General features: G+C 46.1%; 1 protein-coding gene across 1 annotated transcript; it reads left to right on the top strand.

Moving 5' to 3' along the window:
* Positions 1-643: 643 nt before the first annotated feature.
* Positions 644-10,913, top strand: LOC140898102 (uncharacterized). The gene is made up of 3 exons (XM_078848692.1): positions 644-677; positions 9,208-9,321; positions 9,653-10,913. The coding sequence occupies exons 1-3, from the start codon at positions 644-646 to the stop codon at positions 10,675-10,677; spliced, it is 1,173 nt and encodes a 390-aa protein (XP_078704818.1). The 3' UTR covers positions 10,678-10,913.
* The last annotated feature ends 2,106 nt before the right edge of the window (positions 10,914-13,019 follow it).

Below are 13,019 nucleotides of genomic sequence, written 5' to 3'. Positions count from 1 at the left end.
TACCATCATGAAGAGAAAATGTGTACTCAAGGGTTCTTTAGTCTTGCAGCTGAAAGCTTAGCACGAACAAGCAGCTGGAAGCTGAAGCTAGAGGTAATCAAATCAGAAATTTGTCACAAATATTTAATAATGAAGGTAATTACCACTGGTAAAAATGACCAAAGGAAGTAGTGGATTTTCCATCGCTTGATGTTTTCAGATCAACACTAGATGAACTTCCCGAAAATCAGGCTTTAGGTACATACTGGGATAATTTAATGGCCTGTGATATACAGGAGGTCAGTTTAGATGATCTAATGGTACCTTCTGCCCTTAAAGTCTCTGAATCTATGACTCTTAAATTCTCATCCCACAAATACTCTCACACGTTTAATATTAAAGCATCAGAAAGCTGCGAAAAGCAGCCTTTCAACAGTATCAATGCTCAAAACTGAACCCCCATGGTGCAAACTGAAGCCTCCCCTGTTGCCCTTCTCATGCGGACAGGCTGGAAAATAACATCCACATTTTGCTCCAGATTGTCCCATCAACCTGGGACATGGCTGCAACGGATCCAATGACCTTCGAGGAGGTGGCTGTGCATTTCTCCGAGGAGGAATGGGCTCTGCTGGACCCGTGTCAGAGAGCCCTCTACAGGGACGTCATGCAGGAGAATTATGAGACTGTGACCTCACTGGGTAAGGATTTCCGTTCCCTTGGTTATTAGACAATTTGAAGTCTCTGAAGCATCGGGGGGCAGAGTGAGGGTTAATGAAGTACTTTATGGTCTGGAAGTGTTCTGTGGGGCATATCACTATAGTAGAAAACAGTGAGGAGAGCTCTTCTTGTGTTTGAGGCATGGCCCTCGATCTCAGGAGAGATGGCTTCAGTTCCTGGCATAACCACAGGCTCCGTGTCTGAGCTCTTCTAACTCACTAAGTCTGTGGCTTTCAAAGGGACTCGGGAGAGCTAGACACAGATGCCCCATTAGGTATGTCTTCACTGCAGTTAGACACTTGGATAATAAAGTGGAGAGTGTGTTTATCAAATCTGCGGATAACACCAGACTGGGAGGGATTACAAGCACTTTGGAGGACGGGATTATAATTAAAAATGACCTTGACAAATTGAAGAACTGGTCTGATTTAACAAGATGAAATTTAGTAACGACAAGTCGCAGGGCAAGCACACCCCATCCCCCTGTTGGGGCAGGGTAGGGGCTGTTATAGCCCCGCTGCTGAGTTCTCCTGACCACCCTTAGCCTCAGGGTGTTGCAGCCTAATGGCCAGAGTCAATATAAGTGCCCCCTATTTTGGATGGGGGACTGCATGGCCTGATGGCCAATGGGGAGAAGTGGGCCATCACCTGGGGGTGGGTGGCAGCTGTGGTAAGGGGACCCAGGCCCTCCCTACTCCACTGGGTCCCAGCCCAGGGCCCTGGTGAATGTGCTTGCCACTGAGTCAGTGGGGATCTGACTGAAACATGCTGATTTATTGCTCATTTCAGCAACTAGACCACTGTGTATTTTCTCCGGGCTACTTCCTACTGTGTGTTCCTGTGGTGTCTGGGTCTCCAGCCTGTGAATCTCCCAGCCATTCCACGGTTTCCTGGGTGTCCAGGGGTAGCTGGGTATGTTTCTGGATCCTGGTGGACTTGGCCTCCACTGTCCCAGGCTCCAGTAGCTCCCAGGCGGGAGCCTGCTGCATACATCCTTCCTCTTGGCGGTCAGCCCAGACTGAGCAGGGCTGCTCCCTTTTATACCTGGTTTCTAGCCAGAGCAAGCCCAGCAGGGCTGACAGGGCATGGCTTACTTGGCCCATAGGATTGAGTTAACCCTTGCAGGCTCAGTGCAGGGCAAGTGCGCCTTGTCATACAAGTGAAGAGTACTCCACGTATGAAGGAAAAAATCAAATGCACAGCTACAAACTGGAGAATAACTGGCTACTCAGCAAAACTGAAGAAAAGGAGCTGGTGGTTGTAGTGGATCACAAATTGTATATGAGTGAACAGTGTGATGCAGTCGCTAGAAAGGCTAATATCATTCTGTAGTTTATTTACAAGAGTGTTGTATGTGAGACACAGGAGTTAATTGTCCCGTTTCTCTGCATTGGAAAGGCCTCAGATGGAGTTCTGTGTCCAGTTTTGGGCACTACACTTTGAAGTCTGGTCTACACTACAGACCTGTATCGATATAACTATGTCACTCAGGTGTGTGAAAAATCCACACCTCTGAGGGATGTCGTTATACTGACCTATCCCCATGTAGATGAGATTATGACATAGCTACTGCCTCTGGGGAAGATGGATTAAGTACGCTGATCGAAGAACTCTCTCTCTCATCGACTTGTAGCATTTTAACAAAGATGCTCTAGTGGCTCAGCGTTTTAAGTGTAGATGTGCGCTAAGAAAGATATGGACAAAGTAGAGAGAGTCTTGAAGACAGCCACCAAAATGATACAAGGTTTAGTGACCTATGAGGAAAGATTTTAAAAGAAAAAAAAAGGCATATTCAGCTTTGAGAAAAGAAGACGGGGGTGGGGTGATCTGATAACTCTTCAGATCCATTAAGGGCTGTCATAAAGGACAGTGACCCATTATTCTCGATGTCCACTGAAGGTAGGACAAGAAGAAGTGGGTTTAATCTGCAGCAAGGGAGGTTTAGTTTAGATATTAGGAAACACTTTTCAACTGTCAGGCAAGTTCAGCACTGGAACACGTTCCCAAGAGAGGTTGTGGGATCCCATCACTGGAGGTTTTTAAGAACAGGTTGGACAAACACCTGTCAGGGATGGTCTAGGTTTACTCAGCAGAGGAGGATGGGCTAGGTGGCCTATCAAGATCCCTTCCAGTCCTTCATTTGTATGATTCTACAGTTTCAGCCCAGGTGAGAGGAGAATGGCTGCTTCTCCCCTCTCAGGTCTGTGCTGTAGAGTAGGATGGGGTGGGGGGGAGAGGAGAAGTAAGGAGAGCCAGAGCCAGGCCTGTGTTACCTGCCAGATGGCTGCCTGCTGGAGTAGAGCTGGTCTAATGGGTGATTGGGAAGGGCAGATTGACCATTGATCAGCCAGGGGATGAGGGCTTAGTATGACCCCATGAGAGGAGACTATTACCAGCAGGACAGTGGGGTGGGAGGAGGTATTGTTTCATATTCTCTGTGTATATATAAAGTCTGCTGCAGTTTCCACGATATGCATCTGATGAAATGAGCTGTAGCTCACGAAAGCTTATGCTCTAATAAATTGGTTAGTCTCTAAGGTGCCACAAGTACTCCTTTTCTTTTTGCGAATACAGACTAACACGGCTGTTACTCTGAAACCTTTGCTCTCAGTGTGGCACTGGGGGCACATATCTAGTGATCTTCTTTCCTGGACTTGACTGGCATTTCCTGGGTTTATTTCTTCACATCTTCTCTTAGGAAAGTGCCATCTAGAGGCCCCAAAAAAGGATCACAGCCCCTGTGAGCTGGGCACTACACAGCCACATAGTGAGAGACAGTTCCCACCCCAAAGAGCTCACAGTAACAGGAAGCAATTGTTTTCTGCTCTGGCTTCTGTTGGTGAAGGATATGGGTGAGTTTGTGTGTATGTGGGTGGTGACCAAAGAATCTCTTGGTGCCAACTGGCAGAGGGCCCTGCTCTATATAGGGGTACTGGGATCCTCCTGCATTCAATAAAAGAATGTCATGTATGGTCTCTAATAAAAGCCTGTATGACACTGGTCATTATAACCATTGTGAGATGCATGTACAGAAAATATGTGAGGAGTTATGTGTATACAGTAACTCCTTGCTTAACATTGTAGTTATCTTTCTGAAAAATGCTACTTTAAGCGAATCAAATTTCCCCATAAGAATTAATGTAAATGGGGGGGATTAGGCTAAATTTTTTTTGCCAGAAAAAAGACATATAGTATACATTTTAAACAAACATTGTACACAGCAATGATATTGTGAAGCTTGGTTGAGGTGGTGGAGTCAGAGGGTAGAAGAGGGCGGAATATTTCCCGGGAATGCCTTACTGCTAAATGATGAATTAGCACTTGACTGAGCCCTCAAGGGTTAACACATTGTTGTCAATGTAGCCTCAGACACTACAAGGCAGCAGGAATGAAGGGAGGGGAGACAGAATGGCAGAGAGAGACAGACACACACCCTGTGTGAGAGAGAGAGATGCGCATTGCCCCTTTAAGTACACTGACCCCAGTGTAAGTACATTGCCCTTTTAAGTAGATTAGCAAATTGAGGCAGCAGCTGCTGCCAGCAAGCTCCCTCTGTCCTGAGCCCTGCTGTGTCTCCTCCACCACCCCCACTCTATGGAGATGGGGGGCAGGAGCGGAGGGAGGGGAACACCCTGACATTAGCACCCTTCTTCTCCTTCCCCCCCCCTCCACCCCGCAGAGCAAGCAGAAGGCTTCTGGGAGCAGCTCCAAGGCAGAGGGCAGGAGCAGCACATGGCAGTGGTGGGGAGGGACACCTGAACTGCCTGGCAATTGATAGCCTGCTGGGTGGCTGCCGCACAGGGAATTTAGGGGAGCAGGGAGCTGATGGGGGGGCTGCCGGTCCACCCTGGTTCCAAGCCCTCACCATCTAGCTCCAACAGACTGCTCTTTCTGCAAGCAGTGGACAAAGCAGGCAGCTGCCAAGCAGTGTTATAAGGGAGCATACTTTAAATGCGCATGTTCCCTAATTGATCAGCAACGTAACAACAAAACAACGTTAACCGGGATGACTTTAAGTGAGGAGTTACTGTATATACTAAAAAAAAAGTTCTCTAGGTCTGTAGTTAAAAATAGGTCACTCAAAGGTAGCATGTCTCAAGACAAACTCCTTCACATAGGGGTTAGAGACACTTATCTCCACAGGGGGAGGCACTGTATATTGTGTGTCATGCAATAGGACTCCATTAGCGTTCTTTGTCAAATGCTAATGAAGAGTTCGTAGAAGCTTCAGAAAGAAGCTAACCGGAAGAGAGAAGCAGCCTGAGGTGTACTCAAAGGTCTGTTCTGGTATAGTGAGGGTGCAAAGAGACACCCTGGCATCCTTCACCTATGAAGTAAACTCACTTGAGTTTGCTTCATGAAATGGGGATTTCAGTCAGGCTTGGCTGAAAGCACTGGGGAGAACTTTGTGTGAGGTGATGCTCTTTGGACAGGAGGATAACCTGTTAGTTAAGGTTAGAGTTTCATGATGTTGTTTTACATGTAACCATTTGTTCCCATCTCCCACACTGATTTTCATTTGAATCTCTATTCTTCCTTAAATAAATCTCATTTTCTTTTATACTTGAACTCACAGGCTGTATGGAATACAGGAGCAGTGGTCGAAAATAAAAACTGGCAAACTCTGGTAAGCTGTTCCTTTGGGAACAGAGGAACTGGGAATTCTCTGGGTATCAGTGATCAGTGGCTGGCTACTACAGGGGTATCACTGATGTGACTGGTTTCAGAGTAACAGCCGTGTTAGTCTGTATTCGCAAAAAGAAAAGGAGTACTTGTGGCACCTTAGAGACTAACCAATTTATTTGAGATAAGCTTTCGTGAGCTACAGCTCACTTCATCGGATGCATACTGTGGAAACTGCAGAAGACATTATATACACAGAGACCATGAAACAATACCTCCTGCCACCCCACTCTCCTACTGGTAATAGCTTATCTAAAGTGATCACTCTCCTTACAATGTGCATGATAATCAAGGTGGGCCATTTCCAGCACAAATCCAGGTTTTCTTACCCCCCCACCCCCATACACATAAAAACTCACTCTCCTGCTGGTAATAGCTCATCCAAACTGACCACTCTCCTTACAATGTGTGTGATAATCAAGGTGGGCCATTTCCAGCATAAATCCAAGTTTAACCAGAATGTCTGGGGGGGGGGGGGTGGTAGGAAAAAACAAGGGGAAATAGGCTACCTTGCATAATGACTTAGCCACTCCCAGTCTCTATTTAAGCCTAAATTAATAGTATCCAATTTGCAAATGAATTCCAATTCAGCAGTTTCTCGCTGGAGTCTGGATTTCAAGTTTTTTTGTTGTAAGATAGCGACCTTCATGTCTGTAATTGCGTGACCAGAGAGATTGAAGTGTTCTCCGACTGGTTTATGAATGTTATAATTCTTGACATCTGATTTGTGTCCATTTATTCTTTTACGTAGAGACTGTCCAGTTTGACCAACGTGCATGGCAGAGGGGCATTGCTGGCACATGATGGCATATACCACATTGGTGGATGTGCAGGTGAACGAGCCTCTGATAGTGTGGCTGATGTTATTAGGCCCTGTGATGGTGTCCCCTGAATAGATATGTGGGCACAGTTGGCAACGGGCTTTGTTGCAAGGTTAGGTTCCTGGGTTAGTGGTTCTGTTGTGTGGTATGTGGTTGTTGGTGAGTATTTGCTTCAGTTTGGGGGGCTGTCTGTAGGCAAGGACTGACCTGTCTCCCAAGATTTGTGAGAGTGTTGGGTCATCCTTCAGGATAGGTTGTAGATCCTTAATAATGCATTGGAGAGGTTTTAGTTGGGGGCTGAAGGTGGCGGCTAGTGGCGTTCTGTTATTTTCTTTGTTAGGCCTGTCCTGTAGTAGGTGACTTCTGGGAACTCTTCTGGCTCTATCAATCTGTTTGTTCACTTCTACAGGTGGGTATTATAGTTGTAAGAATGCTTGATAGAGATCTTTTAGGTGTTTGTCTCTGTCTGAGGGGTTGGAGCAAATGCGGTTGTATCGCAGAGCTTGGCTGTAGATGATGGATCGTGTGGTGTGGTCAGGGTGAAAGCTGGAGGCATGTAAGTGTCACGGCTAACCTGGTGGCTGAACTTTGTGACTTTGTCCTTTCCCATAACTATTTTACATTTGGGGACAATGTATACCTTCAGATCAGCGGCGCTGCTATGGGTACCCGCATGGCCCCACAGTATGCCAACATTTTTATGGCTGATTTAGAACAACGCTTCCTCAGCTCTCGTCCCCTAATGCCCCTACTCTACTTGCGCTATATTGATGACATCTTCATCATCTGGACCCATGGAAAAGAAGCCCTTGAGGAATTCCACCATGATTTCAACAATTTCCATCCCACCATCAACCTCAGCCAGGTCCAGTCCACACAAGAGATCCACTTCCTGGACACTACGGTGCTAATAAACAATGGTCACATAAACACCACCCTATACCGGAAACCTACTGACCGCTATTCATACCTGCATGCCTCCAGCTTTCACCCTGATCTGCTGATCTGAAGGTATACATTGTCCTTTCCCATAACTATTTTACATTTGGGGACAAAGTCACAAAGTTCAGCCACCAGGTTAGTCGTGACACTTACATGCCTCCAGCTTTCACCCTGACCACACCACACGATCCATCGTCTACAGCCAAGCTCTGCGATACAACAGCATTTGCTCCAACCCCTCAGACAGAGACAAACACCTACAAGATCTCTATCAAGCATTCTTACAACTATAATACCCACCTGCAGAAGTGAACAAACAGATTGATAGAGCCAGAAGAGTTCCCAGAAGTCACCTACTACAGGACAGGCCTAACAAAGAAAATAACAGAACGCCACTAGCCGTCACCTTCAGCCCCCAACTAAAACCCCTCCAACGCATTATTAAGGATCTACAACCTATCCTGAAGGATGACCCAACACTCTCACAAACCTTGGGAGACAGGCCAGTCCTTGCCTACAGACAGCCCCCCAAACTGAAGCAAATACTCACCAACAACCACATACCACACAACAGAACCACTAACCCAGGAACCTAACCTTGCAACAAAGCCTGTTGCCAACTGTGCCCACATATCTATTCAGGGGACACCATCACAGGGCCTAATAACATCAGCCACACTATCAGAGGCTCGTTCACCTGCACATCCACCAATGTGGTATATGCCATCATGTGCCAGCAATGCCCCTCTGCCATGTACATTGGTCAAACTGGACAGTCTCTACGTAAAAGAATAAATGGACACAAATCAGATGTCAAGAATTATAACATTCATAAACCAGTCGGAGAACACTTCAATCTCTCTGGTCACGCAATCACAGACATGAAGGTCGCTATCTTAAAACAAAAAAACTTCAAATCCAGACTCCAGCGAGAAACTGCTGAATTGGAATTCATTTGCAAATTGGATACTATTAATTTAGGCTTAAATAGAGACTGGGAGTGGCTAAGTCATTATGCAAGGTAGCCTATTTCCCCTTGTTTTTTCCTCCCCCCCTCCCCCCCCCCCCAGACATTCTGGTTAAACTTGGATTTATGCTGGAAATGGCCCACCTTGATTATCATACACATTGTAAGGAGAGTGATCACTTTAGATAAGCTATTACCAGCAGGAGAGTGGGGTGGGATGAGGTATTGATTCATGGTCTCTGTGTATATAATGTCTTCTGCAGTTTCCACAGTATGCATCCGATGAAGTGAGCTGTAGCTCACGAAAGCTTATGCTCAAATAAATTGGTTAGTCTCTAAGGTGCCACAAGTACTCCTTTTCTTTTTACTGATGTGACTGGGGCTTCAGGGCCTGGAGCACATCTGTTATCAACCTGCAAGGCAAAGGTAGGACTGGTGTATCCTAGAGGACACTTGACACGGTCTTTACCTCATCTCGAGTTTCCTAATTTATCTTCTCCATTGTTAGTAAATGATTCTCCCTCCCCAGGGTGTTCTCCCTCTTATCTTAGCTGGCACAGATATTCTGTCTTTTTAGCCTACTGACCTATTGTCTTATCTTATTTAGCAACAATCTGTTTACCCTCCCTAATCCCATCCTCCAAGTAATGGGGCCTCCCCCCATGTGTCAATTACTCATGTCAGGACAGGCCTCTGCTACCCAGATAAGACTCCCTCATGCTGGAGGCTGGTGATAACAAGGTGACTCACAGCCCTGGATGTCCTGAGATGCATTATGGGGGTGGGGTGGATTGGCTGAAAACTGGTTATACCCCAGATAGCTAAAGAGTGTAGCAATTCTGCTCAACTCACCATGGGAATAAATTAAGGGCGTTCTTTGGGCAGACTGGATGAACCCTTGCTCCAGATTAGTGTGTCACCATGGGCTATTGTATGATTTATAGCCCTATCTCTCTAGGATGGGGGTGGGGAGAGGAAGGAGCCTCTCTGGGCAGGCTATTCAAATCCTGGGTCTGGAACTACTAATAGTCCTGACCTTATGAACAAGATCAACACTTGTGTCCTTCCCCTCCACCACCACCCCCTGCCCCGATACAGGATTTCTAATTCCCAAGCCTGATGTGATCTCCCGACTGGAACAAGGGGAGGAGCCGTGGGTCCCCAATCTCCAGGGCTATGAGGAAAGGGAGATCCTGAGAGAAGCCCACATAGGTAAGGAAACAGCTAAACTGACTGAGAAACCAATTCTTGTATCCTCATGGCAGACGTCACTCACAGGTTTTCATCAAGCTTGCCTGACCCTTCAGCCCCTGCCTTCATCTATATTCAGAGGATGTAGAGGAAGGATGAGTCCCTCCTCTCTCTCCTCTGAGGAAAGGGTTTGAAAGGATAGGGTGGATTCAGCTCCTGACATTTCAATCTCCCCAGCAGTTGTGTGTTTGTTCCCCCATTTTCTCTTTCTCTTTCTGAGGTTTCTTTCCCCTCCCACTCTGCCCCAGCACAGGCAATGACTCCTGTCTGCATTCTCTCTCTGTCCCAGCAGGTAATGCGACACTGAGTAAGAACAAGGAGAATCCTCAACAGCAAGTTCCTGAGCAGGTAGATTTGCACAGGACGGTATCAGGGAAAGCCAAAGGGGATGTTTCCCAGAATCCTGATCATGTATATGCCTGGGATAGTCAGCACAGGCCAGAGAAGCAGCAGGGAAACCAGCCAAGGGAGAGACACAGTAAATCCACTCAGAAGAGAAGAGGGGACAACCAAATCAAAGATATTGCTCAGCAGAGAGTCCCCACAGAAGAGAGACCCTACACATGCAGTGATTGTGGGAAAAGCTTCCGGTGGAGATCAGCCCTTATTACTCACCAGAGAATCCACACAGGAGAAAAACCCTACAAGTGCCCTGACTGTGAAAAAAGCTTCAGACAGATCTCAGCCCTCACCTATCATCAGATAATCCATGTGGGAGAGAAACCCTATAACTGCCCTGACTGTGGGAAAAGCTTCAATCAGAGCTCACACCTTATTAAGCATCAAAGAATCCACACTGGTGAGAAACCCTATAACTGCCCCGACTGCAGGAAAAGCTTCAATCAGAGCTCACACCTCATTATTCACCGGAGAATCCACACGGGGGAGAAGCCTTTTAAATGCCTGGAATGTGGGAAAAGCTTCAGTGTGAGCTCACACCTTGCTGCACATGAGAGAATCCACAGGGGAGAGAAGCCTTATAGGTGCCCCAACTGTGAGAAAAGCTTTAGTCAGAGCTCATACCTCATTATTCACCAGAGAAGCCACACAGGGGAGAAACCCTTTAAATGCCCAGAATGTGGGAAAAGCTTCAGTGCAAGCTCAAACCTTGCTGCACATCAGAGAATCCACAAAGGAGAGAAGCCCTATAGGTGCCCCAACTGTGAGAAAAGCTTCAGTCAGAGCTCAGCCCGCACTAATCACCAGAGAATCCACACAGGAGAGAGACCCTACCGATGCAATCAGTGTGAGAACAGCTTTAGTCAGAGCTCAAACCTTATTTCACATCAGAGAATCCACACAGGACACAAACAGTAGAATTGTCCTGGCTAGGGATGGGCCAAGTGAATAACACTTTTGCCAATTCCCCTGAATCTCAGAAGGGTCAGGCCAGGCTGGAGTGGCCATGCAATGAGGACATGCATCAGTTACTAAAGCAGAGAATGAAACCACCTGTTAGGGGGCTTATTTCTTCACCCACTTACTTCCCTGGTCCTTCTCGCATGAACAGAGAGCAACAATACCCGAAGTCCAAAGGTGCAAACAATTTTATGTTTATTGGGGTGAACTTCCAGCAAGCATGATTCCACTTTCCTTCCTTAGTGTCCCCCTTCCCAGCTCTGACACCACAGAGCTTTACACCTGTGTCCCTGTTCCCATTCCTGCCCTTAGCCAAACATGATTCCAATTTCCCCACCCCCATTCCTATTTCCCCCATCCACCCACCCACTTCCTGATTGACTGCAGACTATACAGTAAAACTTGAGTTCTGCTTAGCTATACCTTAACCAATCATTTTCCTGAAATTTAACTAACCAATCCTAACATACTGTAACATGATTATTTAACCAATTATATCCCACCACCTTAATTAGTTTACTCCCAGCAAAATTAATTATACAGCAGACAGGAACAATCACAGAACTAGAAAAAGATTATACAGACAAACAGTAGCAAACTGGGAACTATAATAACAAAACAATACAGAAGTGAGGATTTCACATCCCAGCTATTGATAAGTGAGTTCTTGCCAGACAGGATGCTATCAAACTAAGTTTCCTTTTACATTTTCTAGGCACTTCCCTTTCTCTGGAGGTGATAGGCACTCTCAGGACAGGATTGTATTCCAACAGCCCAATAGCACCTTATTTCAATGCGACTAGTTTGGAATGTGAGGAGGTGACCGGTCACTTCCCAGATTATGGCTGCCTCTGCTGCTTAGCCAAAGGCCTTAGCCTAAGAATAGACCTCAGACTGTCACAGTAAGAGAAGGACTTTACACCGGCAGACAGTGATTTTGATTTTTCTTTCTTTTATACCTCTAACTAGCCAAGTGATAAGAATACACTTAAATGCTTAGCGTATAGGCCTTTACAGACAGGCCTGAATATCTATATCCTAACACTCCACCCCTTTTTTTTTCTTTTCCTTTTGGGATCCTCCTGCCCAAGTATCCCTGAAAAAGCATAGGACATATGGCGACACATTTCCTGATAGGGCCAGGCATCAAGGTGGAAGGTGTCGATATTCCATTTGTCCCACTGCCCCTTGTGTAGTATAGTGCCCTGCACCTTCTCTCGTACAGGCATACCACACCTATTCCAATTAGTGTTCCCGACTTCCCATTATAGTGGGCCCGAAATGGTTGGGTCCGCGTTGTCTAGTACACTGCAGGGTTTGGAGGGCTTACTACATTACTTATAGGTTATCTTCATATGCAACATAACACAAGAACAGTTAACAATACAAAGTTCACAGGAACACCGAGTCCTGACCACTGCAATATGGTCCAACATCCGAGACACCACCGAGACACTGCCTCTCCTCCTTCAACAGGGTCATGATCTTACGTGTCCAGTTGCTGGTAGTTGCAACAAGCTGCCCCTGGAGGTTTTACTTGCTTTTGTCCAAATCATAAGTCCACTGAATGTTCACAGAGAAATGGGATATTGTCCAAACCAGCTTCACCACTTGGTATGGAATCAGGCAGTATGCCCTGGTTTGATTATTCACAGCAATAAGATTCACAGATTCATTTGTGCACCAAAGTCCAGATAGCAGCATGTAGATGTGTGTAGTTTGGTTATGGGCTGGTGTAATTGTGCCCCCAGTAATATGTACGTTCCCAGCAAAACACCTTATACACAGTACCCCCAATTGTCCACCCCTTGCACAGGCCATTGATTCTGCTCCTCCATAGTCATAGGAGAGGGGCACATCCAAACATCTTCTGTTGATTTACACTATTTTACACACCTCTCCATTGATTCCCAGTGAGCTCCTTAATTTTCCCGCTGGCTCTAGCTTGCTTGTAGAGTGTCTGAAAAACAAAAGAAACAATTTCCACCCCCCTAGTGGGGACAGATTATTGCTTAATAATTAATAATATCACTTTCTTTTACAAATTTTCTTGCTAATTGCAGGAAAAACAGAAGAATTACCTCCAGGCTGTTCTTATTTTGTTCTATAGTCAGGCTAGTGAATTATCCCACTCACTGGTCATTTATGAAATTCATGAGATGGTGTACCTCAGTTTCCCCTCTTGTACAACAGACCATGTTTGCAATAGTTTCTCTGCTGTACCTAGTTTTAAGTTTATTCTCAGGTAATAGCTGAGACACAGCTTCAAATTTTAGCACAGTACACATCCTGGGAAAATG

The sequence above is a fragment of the Lepidochelys kempii genome, chromosome 14 (assembly GCF_965140285.1).
Source record: "Lepidochelys kempii isolate rLepKem1 chromosome 14, rLepKem1.hap1, whole genome shotgun sequence".
Taxonomy (NCBI): Eukaryota; Metazoa; Chordata; order Testudines; family Cheloniidae; genus Lepidochelys; species Lepidochelys kempii.
Note: the sequence above shows the minus strand (reverse complement) of the source record. Positions and strands in the feature narration are given on the sequence as shown.

Coding starts and splice junctions, on each gene's coding strand:
- LOC140898102 (XM_078848692.1), top strand. CDS start 644: ATGCAGGAGAATTATGAGACTGTGACCTCACTGG. Junction 678..9,207: donor TGAGACTGTGACCTCACTGG/GTAAGGATTTCC, acceptor GCCCCGATACAG/GATTTCTAATTCCCAAGCCT. Junction 9,322..9,652: donor CCTGAGAGAAGCCCACATAG/GTAAGGAAACAG, acceptor CTGTCCCAGCAG/GTAATGCGACACTGAGTAAG.